The sequence below is a fragment of the Pteronotus mesoamericanus genome, unplaced genomic scaffold, assembly GCF_021234165.1.
Source record: "Pteronotus mesoamericanus isolate MK-2021 breed Mesoamerican mustached bat unplaced genomic scaffold, CSHL_Meso_final contig_24, whole genome shotgun sequence".
Lineage (NCBI taxonomy): Eukaryota > Metazoa > Chordata > Mammalia > Chiroptera > Mormoopidae > Pteronotus > Pteronotus mesoamericanus.
The window spans coordinates 6,918,846-6,938,732 of record NW_026555100.1 but is presented as its reverse complement, the minus strand read 5'-3'; the positions used below and the strand labels follow the sequence as shown (position 1 = coordinate 6,938,732).

The window sequence follows — 19,887 nt, the reverse complement described above, 5'->3', positions numbered from 1 at the left end:
CCAGGAAAGGTGCATCTTTTACAACACGTGTTGACTTTGTCAAAAATCAGCCAATTGCTCACTTTCCAGTTTCATTTTAAAAATGGTTTCACCTCACCAACAGTCATATCTCTGGTTGCCCTGATTAGTGTTTTTAAGACTTCGCTTTCCAGGCAAAGAGACACATAAACAAATTCTGAGGAACAGTTGTTTTTGTTATTTTTCCTCACCCAAGAACATGTGCACTGATTTTTAGAGAGAGGGGAAGGGAAGGACAGAAACATTTATTAGGCTGCCTCTCGTATGTACCCCAATGGGGATGGAACCCACAACCCAGGTATGTGCCCTAACCTGGAATCAAACCTTCTGGTTTACAGGAAGATGATCCAACCAACTGAGCCACATCGGCCAGGGCCTGAGGAAAAGTTTTGGTGAAATACTACTTGGATTTGAATTTTCCTCCCTCCTATTCCCACTCTAACTTAATAGCCTAAAATAAGGACAATATGAGAGCAAACTGAAGCATTTCAAACTGCACTTTTTAAAAATACACCTGATATTCCAAGAAACCGGTCGGAAGTCTTTCATATCTTTTAACATATAGTATGTTGTCTCTATTATTAGCAAAATATGAAAAGTCCCTAATAATTTCCTAATAATATTTTCATGAATTTTGTTTTTTAATTATTAAGAATAGAGGTGGAATCATATTTTATCACTATTACTGCAAAGTAATACTGGCCATGTTTTGGCATGATATCTTGTCACACACAGGTTCCTTCCTAAACTCCACTTTTTTCTGATATCCATGCTAACTATAAAGTTAGCAAGATTTACTTAAAAGTTCAGTATTCCTTATTTTTCATTCAATAATTTTTATTGGCAATCACTGGTGTGGCTTAATGGCTTGGTGTCAACCCACAGAAGAAAAGGTCGCCAGTTTGACTGCCAGTCAGGGCACATGCCTGGGCTGTGGACCAGGTCCCTGGTTGGGGGTGTGAAAGGCAATTATCGTAGTTTCTATCACACATCGATGTTTCTCTCCCTCTCTTTCTCCTGCCTTCTCTTCTAACTAAAAATAAATAAAATCTTTAAAAAATTGTATTAATACATTCTATAATAAGGCATAAATGAAACTGCAAAAGAAATCGTTGTTCATGTTTCAAGTTAATTAGTGAATTCCACAGAAAAGCACAAATTAGTTTTGGATGTATTTTAAAATAAAAGAAAGTTAAACTTAAATTCAAGCTCATTATTATCCATATCAGCTGAATCAAATTTAATTGAAAAATCAACTTAACTTATTAATGGAGGATTGTGAATATGAGCTAGAGGTATATTTAATTTGGATATTAATTTTTCTTGGATTTAGTAAACTCATTTTAATAAAAAAAACAGACTGAACTTCTGGTCAAAACAGCATCATAGGTAAATTCAGATCAACTCCTTGCACAACCACATCAAAATTACAACTAAAATGTAGAACCACCACCACTCAGAACCATCAGAAATTGAGTTGAATGGAAGTCCAACAACTACAGAATTAAAAAAAACCACATCCAATCAGACTGGTGGGAGGGGCAGAGACACAGAACAGGCTTGTCTCACATCCAAGTGTGGTGGATAAAATTTGGGAGGGGTATCCTAGAAAGGAGGAGTCCCAGACCCACAACAGGCCCCCCAGCCCAGGGTTTCAGTGTCAGGAGGATAAGTCCCCCTGACTCCTGGCTGCAACAACCAGCAGGGACTGAGTTGGTGGGAAAAGCTCCTGGAGTCCCAAGCAGCTCTTAAAGAACCCAAACACAGACTTATTCAGATTCACTCTATCTGAGCTCCAGCACCAGGGTAGCAACTTGAAAGGCACCAGTATCATATAGGGAGGAAGTGAAGTGCCTATTATCAAGGCAGAGGAGGGGTACAGCTTTCTCCCAGACAGAAAGGCAAGCAGAGGCCATTGTCGCTTTTCTGAACACTCCCCCCACAGAGCCACAGAGCAGGTAGGCAGGTGCCAAATCTGAGACTCCATCAACTAGGCTACCACTATTTTCCCCTCCCTGGAGATCCCCTGAGACTCTGTTTCACCAGCTCCACACTGTTAACAGAGACTTTTCCATAAGAATGGCTGATCTTGGCTCATACTTCACGACTTCCTAAATCCGCTCACACAAGCAACAGATAGCCTCAGTGAGCCTCCAGCCTCCGTACCTCTTGCTAAGTGGCCCCAGGCCCAGGACTAGCAGCAATCAGCCTAGATTCACAATTTGGCTTCGCCCGGGAATTTCCAAGCCCAGCACAAGTAGGACTCATCTCAGATTGCTTTATACCTCAGGCAGGGGAGCCCTGGGCAAAACACAGGTGGGGGCTGACCTTGGCCTGCACCACCCAGGAAACCCCAGAGCCTGTGCACCCAGTGGGCAGCTACAGACCACACTGGAACACCACCACCCTGCCCCAGCACAGCTGATTCTCCATAGAGCATGGAGGTTGGTCATCAGTGGTCACAGCCAGCCTTTGCAGCTGACTGGCCTGGGTAAAACCCTGCCACTGACCTGCCACCAGCAATCAAGGCTCAACTCCAAGAGGAGGGTGTACTCCGCCCACACAAAGGTGCACCTCGAGTATCCACCTTGGGTGATAGGGGCAGCTGTGCCACTGGATCCTACGGGACACCTACTATATTAGGCCACACTACCAAGAAGCGGGTTTATAGTGTCTCTACCTAATACATGGAAACAAACGCAGTGAGGCTGCCAAAACGAGGAGACAAAGAAACAGGGCCCAAATGAAAGAAAAAGTCAAAACTCCAGAAAAAGAGCTAAACAAAATGGAGATAAGCAATATAGCAGATGCAGACTTCAAAACACTGTTTATAAGGATGCTCAAGGAACTTAGTCAGGACCACAACAACATAAAAATGATCCAGTCAGAAACAAAGGATATGCTAATTGAAATAAAGAACTTCTTACAGGGAAACAACAGTAGAGTGAATGAAGCCGAGAATCAAACCAATAATTTGGAACATAAGGGAAAAAAAGAAAAGAACAACTATTCAGAACAAGAAGAAGAAATAAGAATTCAAAAAAATGAGGATAATAGTGTAAGCAGACTTTGGGACGACTTCAAGAGACCAACATTCGCATCACAGGGGTGCCAGAAGGAGAAGATGAAGAGCAAGAAATTGGAAATCTAGTTTAAAAAATAATGAAAGAAAACTTCCCTAATTTGGTGAAGGAAATAGACATGCACATCCAGGAAGCACAGAGAATCCCAAACAAGATGGATGCAAAGAGGCCCACTCCAAGACACATTATAATTAAAATGCCAAAGGTTAAAGATAGAGAATCTTAAAGGCAGAAAAAGAAAAGCAGTTAGTTACTTACAACGGAATTCTTATAAGACTGTCAGCTGATTTCTCAAGAGAAACTTTGCAGGATAGAAGGGAATGGCAAGAATACTCAAAGTCATGAAAGGGACCTACAGCCAAGAATGCTCTACCCAGCAGAGCTATCATTTAGAATCAAAGGGCAGATAAAGAGCTTCCCAGACAAGAAAAAACTAAAGGAGTTCATCATCACCAAACTATTATTATATGAAATGCTAAAGCAACTTAATTAAAAAAGATAAATCAAAACTATGATCAATAAAATGGCAATAAATACATATCTATTAACAATTGAACCTAAAAAACAAACTAAGCAAACAAAAAGAACAGAGACAGAAATATGGATAGAGTGTTTTGATGGTTGCCAGATGGCAGGGGAGTGTCAAGGAATAGATGAAAAGGTGAGAGGATTAAGAAGTAAAAATAGGTAGTTACAGAATAGCCATGGGGATGTAAAGTACAGTATAGGAAACAGGGTAGCCAAAGAACCTGCACATGACCCACGGACATGAACAATGGTGTAGGGATTGCCTGAGGGAGTTGGGGGACGGTGTGTGCTGAGTGGAGGGGTGCAAAGGGGAAAATATTGGGACAACTATAATAGCATAATCAATAAAATATAATCTAGAAAAAGAAAAACATTTGCTAAAAAAGATTCAAATAAAGAGAAATCCAGTAGGAATGACAACTGTTAATTAAATATATGACATAATTAGTATATCTTGAGGATCTATTAAATATGAGCATCATATCTAATCATAAAGCAGGAAGAAAATTAAACCCTAACCTTTAAGGCAGGCACCAGGAAACTTTTTCCACAAAGGGAAAAGTGGCCATATAATCTGCATCACTACTACTCAACTCCAGCACTGTAGTGCAAAAGCAGTCAGGCAGTATGTAAATAAATGAGGATAGCTGTGTTCCAATAAAATCTTACTGGCCTTGACATTTGAATTTCATATAATTTTTACATGTCATGAAATATAATTCACCTTTTAATTTTTTTCAACCTTTAAAAAATATAAAAACCAGCCGTAACTAATGTGGGCTCAGTAGGTTAGGCATCATCCTGCAAAATGAAATGTCACCAGTTTGATTCCCATTCAGGGCACATGCCTGGTTTGTGGGCCAGGTCCCCAGTTGAAGGTGTGCGAGAGGCAACCGACAGATGTTTCTCTTTCACATGGATGTTTCTCTCCCTCTCTTTCTCCACTGCTTCCTCTCTCTCTAAAAATAAATTTAAAAAAAATTTATCTCACACACACACACACACACGTACACATACACACATACACTGTTCACCGTTTGAAGGCCACACGCAAAACAGGTGGCAGGCCATATTTTATCCTCAGACCATAGTTTGCCTACCCATGCTCTAACAGAGGTGTCCAACCCATAACCTGCAGGTTGCATGTGGCCCAGGATGGCTATGAATGCAGCCCAACACAAAATAGTAAATTTACTCAAAACCTTTTTTTTTTGTTCATCAGTTTTCATTAGTGTTTGTGTATTTAATGTTTGGCCCAAGACAACTGTTATTCCTGTGTGGCCCAGAGACGCCAAAAGGATAGACACCCCTGCAGGAAATTTACCTCAAGCACAGTGCAAAAAATATCCCTTTTGACAAAAAGAAAATCCTTTTCTTCTCTTCCAAAATCTGATTTCTATAGAAAACAGTTTTGGTCATCCAAAATATTTCCTCACTGTTTGCCCATGCAAGAAACATTGCTAAGCACTGAAGGCACAAATAGGTCTCTGCAAAATCAAAGTTAAGGGGGGTAATATCTATACTGGACTTTAAAGAATGATTAGTATTTAGAACGAACAAGATCACAATAAATGAAAAGCACAGACACTAAACCCTAGGGAGTGGCCACGTAAGGCAGTGAATTTTTAAAAAGTAGATCCAGAGGCAGGAAAAACTCCAGGAGAGATAACTTCCACTGAAGCCAAGGGAAGACAGCATCAGATGGAGAAAAGGGTTTGATACTCTCAATGTGGTTACTAGGAAAAAGTAAAAGTAGGTCAAAGTACAGAACGAATAGGAGCAACCAGTGACTTTTTACAGTGGTGTTTCAGTACAATGATAGAGGTAAAAGATAAGTTTCAGGGAATTTAATACGGAATAGTTTGAAAGGGATGACGGCAGGAAAAATGGCTTTACAAAGAAATGGACTCTCATTTCTTTAAATAAAAGAAAACAAAACACTCTAATGAAAGATGCATCTATCTTCTTAGTAGCTTGCTCTAATATTAGACATTCTAATCAGGAAGTTGTTACACACACACACACACACTCACACACACACACACACTCTTTACCCTTTGAAATCATATGACCCGATTTAATAAAACTTGCATCTATCCTAAACACTGGAACAAAACACAGCTAAGACTTGAACAAACTTCTCTGGAAAGTGAGTGTTAAAACACACACACTTACACACACACACAACAAATGGTTGATATCTTATTCCCCTCCTAAGTACATGTCTGTCTGTCTTTCCTTATTTCTTTTCAAATTTTTAAAATTTTGACACAGTTTCAAATTTACAGAAAAGTTACAAGAATAGTAAAAACAATTCCTGAATATCTTTTATCTTTTTTAGAATATCCTAGTTTAAAAAAGCAATTTTTAGCTTAATTTCCTTGGTTTTGTTCTTTGTAATATGCCTTCTGCCAAAAAGTAATTTGGTTAATGTTTTCCATAATTCAGTCACATGTTGTAGGAAAGAAAAGTATAATGTAAAACCACTTAAGAGAACTCCTGTTTGGAATTCATCTGGCTTCTTCAATATGCAGATTGGTGTCTTTCATCAGCTCTGCCCCATTCCCTGTATTCTTTCCTGGGACTCCAACTGAATGTATTTTAGATCTTCTCACTCTATCCTTTATGTTTCTTATTCTCTCATCTGTAATTTTTACTCCCTCTGTGCACGCCACATTCCGAGTAACTTCTTCTGGCCCATCTTGCAGTTCACTATTTCCCTCTTCAGCCAATGTCTAATTGCTGCTAACCCCATCCACTGAACTCTTAGCTTTATGTACAGCATTTTACAGTTCTAGCATTTCCAGTTGGTTTTTCTTCAAAACTACTACATCACTTTTCTAATAGTTCCCAATTACCTGATAAAAATTTTAAGCTTGGCTTTTATTTCTTTGAACATAGTAAGCATAGTTGTTTCTAGCCTAAGCCTGGTAACTCTCACGTCTTTGAGTCTTGTATGTTCTCTGCTTATGAGTGGTTTCTGCATATGCCTAATTATCTTTGACTGTGTACTGGCCATCTGGGGGGGGTTCCTTGGAGGAATATTTCTCGGCAAAGGGTGATGAAACTTTCTATGAAAGAGGAGTTTTCTTTGCTACTGCCCAGTACCTGCTACAACCAGTCCAGAGATTGCTTCACTCAAGTTTAAGACCTCAAGGTCTATTTTCTACTTTTAGAACCCTAATAGTTAACTTTTGCAATGCCTGAGGATCATCTTTGTCATATTTTCCCTCATACTTTCTATCTCTTTACCTTTACCAGAGATTTCCTTAACTTTATCTTTCTTAATTGGATACATGTATTTATCAGCATATATATGTAATGTCCATGGGCTCTCTTATTCTCTAATTAACCTTTTTCATAACATCTTATTTTTATTTTCCAAGTGAAGTTTTTCAGAAAGTTTTACATTTGCTCCTCTAACAAGTTGTATACATCACATGGTTGTCAGGAATAATGACTGTTTTCAATGTTATAGATAAAAGCTGCTACAAAATATTAGTATGGCCAAGTGAACTGAATTTAATAAGTGTTAACCATGTATAAGCATAAATAGCTTAGAGAGGAAGTGACACCTGCTTAGTGATTTTACTTATATAAAATTAAAATTTCAAGTTATAGAAATATTGGGTAATAAGAACGACACCACAACTATGGTGGTAATGAGAGAGAGTAGCTTTAGTGTACATTCAATTTGTTGTTATTTATCCTGATATAATAGCGCAATAGAACATTTGGTAAGAGACTCTCAAGGAAAGGCTTTCTGAAAAAGTTTTGAAAAAAAATTCTAAAGGAGAATCATGTGACTAAGAGGTAATTTTCAGGAACAGTATATGACTGACTACTGACCTGGATAGTAAAAAACACAATGTTTTCTTCCTTAGAAAGATTATACAGTGGTTTCTATAACACTAGTCTGCCTTTGTAGACATTAATATCTTTTCTTAAAAAATTACTACATAGTTCTCAATCTCACCTCTCTTCCCTAAAAACAAAACATAAAAGTACTCTTTTCAATACTATTCTAATAGTTCAAAACAAAGGAATTATTCAAATCAACCCTCTTAACTGCAATTGTTTAAGAACTTAATTGTGCTTTTGTTACCTTTGGACAAACAGACTAAAGAGTGGGCCAGGGAGGGACATGACCTTGGTAGTAGTTACACTGTCCACTGCATGATTATTTGTTTAACAGTACATACTTGTTTTATGTACTTTTATATATCACCAAAAAAGAATAAATAAAATGTATTTTTAAACAGCTTCCTTCACAGAAACTTCTCTAAGTAAAGCAAACTAAATAAAGATCTAATTTAAATTTATTCATTCCAACTGTCCTTTTAAAGACCTTAAGGGGCAAAGATGGAACAAAAGCAAGAAGAAAAAAATAAATAAATTATATATATATATATATTTGCCTTACTCTTATTTACATCTTTCAAGAAAAGTCTCAATGTGGCCAGGTAGACTTAAAACATATTTCCAAGTACAGCATTAAAATTAATATAGTTTAATACTGCAAATTTCCTCTTTTTCTAAATTTAAAGATCATTACACATAAAGGGGAAAAGGTGCAAATTCATTTCCTTTTTATTTGGCTTGTATTTCCCAGGACTTTTAAGTATCTAAAGAAATGGCACTTTCATGGTTTCCTTTGATTTTGGACCTATAGTACTTTCTATTCTTTCCCAGATACATTACTCTGCCTTTATTTGTACCAAACCACTTCCTCTGGTGAGTACAGCATAGGGCTCTTATGTCTCTTCTTCTTTCTGCAGTTAGAACTTTGCTTTTGAACAGTTAATACTGTACCCCTGTTCAATCTGCTGAGAGCACACTCTTAGAATACTGATTCTACGGCTGAAGACTACTTCATTAGTCCCCCAAACAGACTACCATTAAGACCATTTCTCCTTCCAGAAGCTGGCAGTTAATGACCATTGTACTTCTAGCTAGCAAGGGAGCAGTTATTTCCTGGCAGCGTGTCTTTAGGTCAGCATAATTTTATCATTGTCTATGGATAAACAAATAGGATTTTAGTTTGTATCTCTCAGATTAGAAATGGAGATGCTCTAAGGGGAAGCTATCCTATTTTTTTGGCTTAGGTCTTTTTTACTTACACATCCTTCTCCTTTCAGAGTTATGTCAGTATTCTATTAAGAAAAAAACATCCGAACTAAATGTTTCTTCCTTTTCTGGTTTGAAAAACACAGGAGAATAATTCTTTAGTGTTCAGTTCTTTTGAAGTCCTTTTTAGGGTAAGAAAAGTCTAATTTTACCTAGAAATAACTATATACTAGTTTATTATACCTGCAACAACTCTCAAAAGAGCTGTACAAAAGAAAAATGTGGCGTCCACTTCCAAGCTCATTAGAGCTTTTTAAAATTTTTTCTTATTGAGGCACCCAGATACATAATATTATATTGAACCAAAAGAACCAATTCTCTTCATTGAGGAGAATTTCAGTTGGTTGTTACTCATTAAATTCTTACAGCAATGAGCAATGACTTGCTTTCTTGTTTTGTTTCTCTTTGAATAGTAGATGAAGTTGATTCTTTTCCAAGGCTGCTTCCCATCACCAACATTCCTGACCCTTGACCTATTGTAGCTGTTAATATGTTGCACGCATATAAACTGCAGCAGGTTCACTGCAACTGAATTCAACCTTAACAACCAATGCAGTTAACCTTTCTGTTTACTCCAAGTCAGTTCCTAGTGAAATTGAATCTTTCCCCCTTCTAAATATATTAATTATATCTGGTACAAAAACTGTATTTATAATTCATTGGTTTTTGGAATTTTTTCCCCCAAGGAGTTTCAGAAGCCATGGCATCTTGTGTTCTATTTGACAAAGACATGTCCATTTGTTTGAGTTCCAAAAAGCGGGCTGCTATAACTACTTTACAAATATAGTTATCGCCTCTTATATATTTGGGGGGTTATTACTGGAGGCCATATTTCACCTTCATTTCAAAAAATTAATTCCTTTGATTAAACACAGGTGAAAGGTTATCTTTATGTTTTCTGGAATAAAATACTGAAAACTATAACAAAAGATGCTTTGTTATCACGACTTTTGTATTCAAAGGCATTCCTCCATACTCATACTGTAATTGCCTAGTAAATACCTGTACCCCTTCAAAGATAGGAAGCTCCTTGAAGGTAGGGATTATATCATAATGATTTTTATCTGCAGGGCACATGGTTTGCCAGGTGATACACAATAAATATTTCTGTGGGTGTTAGTATTAAAGTCAGTTCAAAAGTCCAATTTTTAATGTGCCGCAGTTTTAGACAAACTGGTGCACTGACTGCCCCAACATTTAAAGAACCAGTTTTCATCATACATTACCACAGTTCAAATAGATATGCCCAATTTCAAATACCTATTGCTCTCTACCTAAACACTGAATATCTTTATGGGAGGCAGAAGAAACACTTTCAATTTGTGAGTTTTAAATTTTTGTTGTGATTCAAACTCTACTACTAACTAGCGATAAACTTTGACAAACCACTTTAACCACATTGGACCTTGTGTCCTTAGAGATTAAAGTGTGTTACTGGATTAAATAAATGATCTTCAAGTACTCAAGCAAGGCCCAGCTCTAAAAGTCTGATTAGGCATTGTACCAATAAGGGTAATACTGCTATAGGTGTAGATATAGCAAGACCTTGTCAACACTAGAGGGAGCTACACTGGTGCCATCACTGGAGTGGTTAGGGAGATTTCAAGGCAAAGCATCTTTAAAATGGAAAACTGGCTTCACAAAGTGAGAGAAATTAAATATCAAGTGAGCGATCCATGATGTTCATACAGCCACCTCACATGTAGGCTCTCTGCTGGCACCTCCCTCTAACAGATATCAAAGTACCTCACGTCAACACATCTTCTGGGCTTTATTTCTAATTCCAAAAGAACCAAGATGACTTGAATCGTTCCTACAGATTTCTTTTCCCATTCAGTCTATTCTCTTTCTTAATCAATTAACAACAATAAAAAAGCAAATTAATTAATTATATTATTGAGAAGCCCCAAGGAAATGAGATAGAGGAAAGAAACATTCATATCACATACATTCAAAAAGAAGAAAGATAAAAGGAAAAGAAGGACTCAGTATAGCCCTGATGTGGGAGCTGGAATGTCTGCCTAAGTGAATGCTGCCATTGCCCTGTTGGGCTCGGCAGCTGCTAAACAGTGATGTCATTAGGCATTTGGCAAGAAAACTGTTAAAGGACAAGATAAGAGAATGGACAATGGGGTAGGGAAGGAAAAAGAAAAGCACTTCCAAAGCTAAAGCTTATTCTGAAGTTATTATATGCATTTGTACTCTCTCTCTCCTCTCTCCCTCTCCCTCTCCCAGATCCAAAAAACACTCATGGCCTTGCAAACATATGACCTAAAACCATTACAGAACAAGTAAAATGCAGAATCACAAACCTCTCCATCGGTATCAACTTATGTTTCTCTTTGCCCAGAAACACAACGGCATGTTAACCTTGTAAACTGTGGATATTACAGAATGTGGTCTGTGGGAGAAAGATAAATGCAATCCTGAAGAACCCCTTTTATTTAAATTTTGTGGATTAATTTAATACAGAGAAAGCAAAGCCTCAACAGTCAGAACTGGACTCTACTTTTTAGGACATGAGCTATTCCTGAGTAAAAACAGATTATGAAGCAACTTTGGAGACTTGTTTTGTGGGAGAAGAGAAAACCTACTGGAACAAGACAATTCTTTTTTTCACTCAAAAAAAATGCAAACTCAGACCTCCAGAGATAAAATACAGGTAAAACTCACCAGGTTAAAATCATCTTTTCCTATGGATCCAAACAGTTGGATTCTTGTTTCTTAAATCATCAATTTCAAAGACTCTAGAGGAATTACTGCCTTAACACAGTCAAAAAAATTTCTTCTTTCTTTTAGGACATTAAAAAAAATTTTAATGGCCCTTTCAGTCAATGAGACTCATGGGAAGCATGAGAAAAAAATATACCTTACCGTTAAAAGGAGAACGACTTGTTTTCCTTGCTTACTTAGGACACATGCCAATGGATTTCCAATGCACTCTGTTTCATACTGACCTTTAAAATGTTTCTGCCATCAAATGATTCTCTTTCCTTGAAGATATATTTGCCATCCGCTGTGTAGAGATTGTACCTGCCTTCAGCTGTAAATATTGCAAAGATAATGTCAGAAGAGAAGCTTGGACTATCATCTGTTTTCTCTTGAATTTCTACAGGTACAACAGGCAAAATCTCCAAGTACTATCTACAAAGTGACATAATATGGAGGGAAAACATCAGGTGTGAATTAAGAGACCCAGTGTCTAGTCTCAGCTCTGTCATCAACCAATGTACATTTATTCATTCAATACTGTCCAAGTACTCATTGTACATTAACTATGTAACTTAGCTATACTCTTAGTGCAAATTATGCACTTAGTCTATGCACCTTAGTTACAAAGTTACAGATTAAAAAAACAGTTACAGGTTAAGACTAGGTGATTTCCACAGGTTCCTTGCAGTGTAAAAACCCAGGATTTGATAGAGCTGCATGTATTTTGAAATATGTAAAAATATAGAAAACGTCACACATCAACTTTTCAAAAAATGCTGGCAACCACGCTTTTGGTTGTTTTGAGGACTCTCCCTAAATGTAAAGGCCCCTTTAGTTGCAGTTGAAGGTATCCTAACAGACATTCCACACAGAAATGCAGCAAATCTATGTATGACCTTTGCCTCATCAAAGCTGCACTCTAACTTCTTGAGATAATTTAGCTTGCTTATCCCTAAATATGTCCTTAAAATGTAGCAGTTAAAGAATATCAAATGAAAGGAGTAACAGAAGAGAAAACAAACAAAACAACATACTCTTTGTGCCTTTCAAGTAAAAATTCAACACAGAGAAGAATCCAGGGTACAGAAAATTCAAAGTCTTCTCAATAATTATTTAACTCTCAGGATATTTTCTGAAATATCAACCCTTTCCTGCCTACCAATACTCTCAAAAATATTTGTATTTCTACTTTTGAGTATGGTCTTTTACTGTATATGGGTATGGAGACTACCAAGTCAGAACTAACAAAATACATACAGAGTGCTAACTCCATTTCTCTAATAAGTATTCTCTTAATGAAAGATCCCAATACTATTGATATCTTACAACTTGCAAAAGGTCCCCTGTTAAGAGGAGATGTGGAATTTTAAAGTAAATCATACTAAATAAATATCAATAAAAAGGCAGCAATCATTATCTGAAGATTGAAATGTTTAATGACAGTTTCAAAATCTGTAAGTGGCATTAGTCTTTAGGGAAACAATCAAAACCACCATGAGATACCGCTTCACACCACAGAATGGCAATAATCAAAAAGACAAATAACAGCAAGTGCTGGCAAAGACATAGAGAAATTAAAACCTTCATACACTGCTGGTTGGAAGGTAAAAAGGTTTAGCCACTTTGGAAAACAGTCCAGCAGATTTTTCAAAAAGCTCAGCATAGAGTTATCATATGGCCCAGCAATTTCACTCTTAAGTACAGATCCAAAAGAAATGAAAACCTATGCCTACACAAAATCTTGTGTATAAATGTTCATAGCATTATTCATAAGAGCCAAAAATGGGAAACAACATAAATCTGCATCAACTGATGACTGGATAAATAAAATGTGGTGTTATCCATACAACTGAATATTATTCAGCAATAAAAAAGAATTAAGTATGATACATGTTATAACATAAATGAACTTTTCAAACATCATGCTAGTGAAAGAAGATCACATATTACATGACTGTATTTATATGAAATATCCAGAAAAAGCAAATTCATGCAACAGAAAGTAAGACCAGTAGAGCCTAGGACTGGAGGGTTAGGGGGAAATGGAAGTCACTGCCAGAAGGTACGGGGTTTCTTTTTGGGGTGATGAAAATCTTCTAAAATTGATTGTAGTAATGGCTGCATAATTCTGAATATACAAAAAAATCACTGCAGACAAATTATATAGCATGTAAATTCTATCTCAAAGCTGTTGTACTTAAAATATCCGTAAGTAGGAAATGATCACTAAACTGGGAACGTAGAACCTTTTTCTTATATGAAGTTCTAGTGCTAACTGAATATAAATCTGGACCCACACAATTTAGAACACACAGATTTCTACATAATTCAACTCTTTTCTGTCATGAGGTTAGTTAAAATGGGGGATGGGATGCCCTGGCTGGTGTGGCTCAGTGGACTGAGTGTTGGCCTGCGAACAGAAGGTTGCCAGTTTGATTCCCAATCAGGGCACATGCCTGGGTTGCAGGTCAGGTGCCCAGTTGGGGGTTTGCAAGAGGCAAACAACTGATGTTTCTCTCCCTCCCTCCCTTCCCCACTTTCTAAAGATAAATAAATGAAGTCTTTAAAAAAAAAATTTTTAATGGGGGATGATATAGTTGTTGAGCTCTGAACTAAGATTTAAGGACTAGGACAAATGTGGAATAGATTATTGGTTGTATTAAATGTCTAATAAAATACTATCTATACTTGCACTGTTCAAAACAGTAGTCACAGCAATTATTTAAATTTATTTATTTATTTATTTTAGTATTAATAATTTATCACAGTATTCATTAACTTTAGGCAGTCTGGATAGAAATGTTCTCTAAAGTGTTAAGTGAAAGAATGTAATGATTTCAGTTTAATTCCTGTTGCACTGAAGTCCATTCTAGAGAGAGAAAATAAAAACCATCAACATATATTGTATTAAAGGTCTGAATCTCAAAAGCAACTCTAATATTCAGCTGGAAAAACAAAATACCTGAAAAATGCATCCTGAGTCTACTGAAACATCATTCTTGAACCAGTCTGCTTTTATCAACTTAAATTAAACAAAATTAAAAGTTCACTTCTGCCCTGACCGGATGGCTCAGTTGGTTGGGCATTGTTCATACACCAAAAGGTTGTGGGTTTGATCCCCAATCAGGGCCCATACATAGGTTGTGGGTTCGATCCCTGGGTTGGGACACATAGGAAGGCAATCAATTGATGTCTGTCTCTCTCCCTGCCCCCTACTTCCTTTCTCTCTAAAAGCAATAAATATAGCCTAGGGGTGAAGATTTTTTTAAAAAGTTCACTTTCTCAATCTCACTAGCTACCTGCAAGTGCTAAATAACCACATGTGGATAGTGGCTATCATACTGGACATAACAGATACAGAATATTTCTATCATCACAGGAAGTTCTTCTGGATGATACTAGATAAAATATATCTTCTAAACCAATAAATTTGGAGTATATTCTAGAGTTCTAAAACTCTATCTTTACATAACAATGTTAAAATAACAATGTTAAAATGTACAACATCTCAGGGATCTGTGTTTTCTAAAATTAAAATTGACTTTCCAGAACAAAATAGATACCATAAATTCCTGTAAATGGTCCCAATGGGTAAGCTACATAATAATATACAAATATTAAATATTCCAGAAATTCTTTCTGGAATTCCAAATATTCTTCTGGAATACTACTACCCAAATGAAAGAAATGTAATCTATCAGAACAATAACAAGTATAGAGCTTTAGATTCTATCAACTTCCTAAACAAGAGTCTATAGGCTTTGACTGAGCCCTATGAACCTTCTTTGATCTCAGTGCTCCCAAAGGTACAATAGTAATTTATTTTTAAAAGTCTTAAATAAAATATAATCTAGAATCTTAAAACATTAATAGAGCTAAAAATTGGATAGCTACATATATCTTAGTCCTACAATGGCTCTAACCAAATGGGGTTAATATTAGCCCTGGCTGGTGTGGCTCAGTGGATTAAGTGCTGGCCTGCAAACCAAAGGGTCACTGGTTCAATTCCCAGTCAGGGCACATGCCTGGATTGCAGGCCAGGTCCCCTGAAGGGGGTGCTCCAGGGTCAACCACACATTAATGTTTCTCTACCCCTCTTTCTCCTCCCCTTCCCCTCTCTCTAAAAATAAATAAATAAAATCTTTAAGAAAAAATATTAAATTGACTTCCAGTTGGGATCTTTGATGTATATGTGAGACAAATAAAAGAATATACTTTGACAAAAAGGGACATAAAAACTATCCTAAATTATAAATCTACAAATAGTTTATGGGTTTGAGTCCTGATAGAATCCTCCCCAAACTATATTTTCTAAAACCAAGGTCAGGGTTCTAACAAAGGAAATAAAATGTAAATATGGGGCTTTTCCTCCCTGGCTTGCCATCTTCCCAGCCATGGCAGCTGCCTGGCTCCCTGCATGGCTGGCCCTGTAGCCCAGAAACCAAGCCCACGAACAACAGAAGAACATCCAAATCTGAAAAGCCACCCAGAAGAAAGGCACCACCTCTGAGGACTAGCCTAGTGTTTACCCTTTTGCAGCAGCATTTAAACCCTCTGCAATACTGCCCTGATTAGTGTGGCTCAGTTGGTTGAGCCTCATCCTGCAAAGCAAAAAGTCATCAGTTCAATTCCCAGTCGGATCACATGCCTGGGTTGCGGGCTGGTCCCCCACTGGGGTATATGCAAGAGGCAACTGATCAATGTTTCTCTCCTTTCTCCCTCCCTTCCCCTCTCTCTAAAAATAAGTAAATAAAAATTAAAAAAAAAACAAAACCTTCTGCAATACCTCTTCCTGTTTGAAGAGGTTATCCCATAGAAAAGGGGGTGCTTGCGGCAAAGGAAGGAAATCTAGAACTTTTAAAGAGCCCCAATTTTCTGCATTTGGCTCCTGTAACAATTCAAAAGCACTGTGAAACTATTCAAGGTTTCTGCCCTGAGTGGCCAGCAGTACTAGACAGACAGTAATAAGAAATGCTAGAAGCATTTTCCAATTGAAATTGACACAGCTGATTATGTTTCATTAGGACCATCTATTTGGCATTCCAAAGCATTAGCAGTAACCTTAAGGGTTAAACTTTCCAGTTTGAATTTAGATGATCATGCAAAAAAACTTATTAAACTTGTAGGAAAACAATCCTGCAAGACCACAGATGTCATTACCATCAAAACAGGTCCTTTAAAGAGACAGAATTATGACTATGCAATGTATCTGCTAACAGTTTTATACCATAAGTCTTGGAAAACTGAGGAATGTTAGAAAAATAATACTGAAGCAGACATGTAAGAATATATATAGACAAACAGCTCCTCAGCAAAAAAAATATCCTGGAAACACTTCTCTAAATTAAAGTCACAGAGAAAAGCTTGGACATAAATAAAAAAGAGCTCCTTGATACTAAAGAAATTAAAGATCACAAAAATCTCTTGTTTGCCTTAAGAATGAGGGAGACAATAAAAATACCTTTTCTCAGTGCAAAGAATCAGTGAAGAGACTATAAAATTTGATATGAATTATGTAGAAAAATATGCTTAATTGATCAATTTTATTGATCTATACATAATTATTAATGTTAAAAAAACATTGTTTTACTTCAGAGTTAAAATGATTCCTTTCATACTAATGCACAATGGCAATGATTACTGACAAATTTTCTTATTATACTCTGATGCCAGCGATTTGCAACTGTGTACTGCAAAAATTTTTAAATCACACAATACTTGTCTATTTAGTCAGGGGCACTGACCTCTTTTCCCTTAGACTGTCAAATAAAAAAAATGACAACAGCCAAGACAACAAAAGCTCTGCAGTGTGAGTGAATCAAAATCATATTTATTTTTTTTGTCAGACCAGCAAAAATATATTTTTTGGTGTGCCACAAAATTTTAGTAACTAGTTTGTGTGTGCCACGCGATGAAAAAGGCTGAAAATTGCTGCTCTGGGGTGATTAGACTAATTAGATCTCTGTGATTTCTTCTGATTCGAAAATGTTTTGATTTTATTACTATTATAACAACTTTAAAACTTAAATATATGTAATACATACAGTTATTTTGTCACCTGCTACATTTGTTTCCCTACACATTCGCACTTATCTGATGCTTTTACATTGTTATTTGGGAAGCTAGGCCCAGAACCCAGTCCCCCAACAGCAGTTCAGTGCTTTGTTTTCATAACTGCCATCTACCCTCTGCATTTTTGCAGATGTCAATTCTGATTAGAAACAGGTCTTTGCAAGTGTTTTCTAATCTAAAGAGTTGGTTCCGTCTGTCTATTTTGGGGTCCCTTTATATTGATTCAATTCTGTTTACTTTCTATTTTCTGGGGCTCATTTCTCCAAATGAAGCTTGCAGAGAAGTGGAAATGGAGATTAACAGCTATTCATCTCTCAATTCCCCAGTTAGCGCTTCTACAGCTCAGGAAAGAGACGAAGTATAAATAAAGACCTTGAGTTTAAATGTAGTGACAAAATGAGAACTGCCCTAAGAAACATACTATTCAATTTAGCTATCACTTCAGTATTTTTAAGTATATCTGTAATCCTTTCTTACCACTTCCAAAGTTGTCCAAAAGTAATTAATTTAAACTCAAAATAAATTATTGAGGTTAAAAAAAAACCTAAATATGGGATTTTGGTGCTGGTATATTTTAAACAATAGATCTTTGAAAGAAAAGCTGCATATAACTTGAATTTGTGGCTCTTGATCAAATAGATGCTGAATGTATAGAGAAGCTTTCACGTGGGGAGTGGGGATGGAAAGAAAAGAGTATCCTTTTTGAAATGTAGATCATTATGCTTTTTGAAATGTAGGGTCAAAACGAGGTATTTAAAAAATATATTAACGTTATTTTTATTGTTGACACTATTATAGATGTCCCCATTTCCCCCCACCCCACTTTGCCCACCTCCAACTAGCCCCCTTCCCCGCTCCTTCCCTCTGGCCATCACCACACTGTTGTCTGTGTCTGTGGGTTATGCATGTACCTTCTTAGGCTACTCCCTTCACCTTCTTTCATCCAGGCCCCTACTCCCCTCTGACAGCTGTCAGTCTGCCCCATGTATCCATGCCTCTAAAATAAGGCATTTTTATATAAAAGCTCATGTTCCATAAAGGAAAAAAATACGTTACTTTAAAACAAGGTTTCTCAACCTTGGTGCTACTGACATTTTGGACTGAATCATTCTTTGCTGTGGGGTTCTACACTGTGTGTCGTAGAGGGTTAATTTTAAGCATCCCTGGCCTCTACCCACTAGATGCCAGTAGAAACCCACCTTCTAGTCCCCTAACTGTAACAACCAAAAATGTCCCCAGACAACCCCCAAGATCCTCTGGGGTCAAAATTGCCCCTAGTGGAGAACCACTGGTCTAACATTTACTTTTACTAGCTAATCTTTCTTTCTTCTTTTCAAAAGAAGCCAGCAAGTATTGCATGGAACATACTTATACTAAAATCATTATTTATTGTTTACCTAAAATTTACCAGGGCACTATGTATTTTTATTTGCTAAATCTGGCAACCCCATGTGTGACAGAAATAAAAAGATTTGGTATGTCACTCTCATACTAGATATGTTGCAGCACATTTCCACTGGGTTCATTAAGACAAACTAACAGATCAAAAAAAGAAGATACATCAGAAATTCTTTGATAGCCCATTCTATTCAAACTCTAGGGATGATATCATTAGGCCTCACTAATCACAAATTGTACTACACTTCTATGGAGGACTTACCATTGGGGTCTTTTCTGAATAGAGTATTCATGACGGTAGCATGGAGCTTCACACTATTCCACTCTTTTACTATTAGTCCAGATGCCTGAAAACGTTCCAGCACTCGATCAACTAATTCCTGCAGCCTGGCAAAATGGAAGAAAGAAATACAGAAATCTTAGTAAACTCCTGAGTCCCTGATTATTAATTCAACATTTATGAAGCATCTGCTCTGAGCCAATCAAGGCCTTGCATAAGAAGAGGAAGCATGAAAGGCTGCAGCCCCTACCAGCATGAAGCCTGTAGCCTTGTGAAGCAGACAAACACGGAAACAACTGCAAAATGTGATGGTGAATGGTAAGGAGTGTCAACTGTACATGGAAAGGGCAAACTTTTCACTGTAGGTTTAAATATGGCCTTGAAGAAATATGGAGGTTTATCATTTTGAAAATAAAGCTCAAGACGCAGGGCTCAACAGAGTTGCATAAAAGGAAGTGCTTACTTAGTTCATTCAGTCACAGAATCCAAAACCAGTGTGGCTGATGTGTTTCTGCCAGGACCAAGTGAGGTCTGCTACAGCTTGAACATATTTGTTCACTGGCAAGGAGTATGCATGTGAAGATCCCAGTAGCCCTGGACACTATGCCAGTGTTTCAACAAAGTGAAAGTACAGTACCAATAAAGACAACTACATATAAGAAAATCCAC

General features: G+C 37.0%; 1 protein-coding gene and 1 pseudogene across 5 annotated transcripts in view; one reads left to right on the top strand and one right to left on the bottom strand.

The window, feature by feature from the left end:
* ASCC1 (activating signal cointegrator 1 complex subunit 1) overlaps positions 1-19,887 on the bottom strand; it is a 115,817-nt gene that overhangs the window by 20,596 nt on the left and 75,334 nt on the right. For all 5 annotated transcript variants that reach the window (XM_054572642.1, XM_054572639.1, XM_054572640.1 and 2 more), the window contains exons 8-9: positions 19,201-19,325; positions 11,714-11,799 (exon numbers count right to left, since the gene is read on the bottom strand). In XM_054572642.1, the coding sequence (XP_054428617.1) occupies positions 11,714-11,799; positions 19,201-19,325 (211 nt within the window). The remainder of the gene's footprint in view (positions 1-11,713; positions 11,800-19,200; positions 19,326-19,887) is intronic.
* On the top strand, positions 15,825-16,978 carry LOC129069709 (28S ribosomal protein S35, mitochondrial-like; annotated as a pseudogene).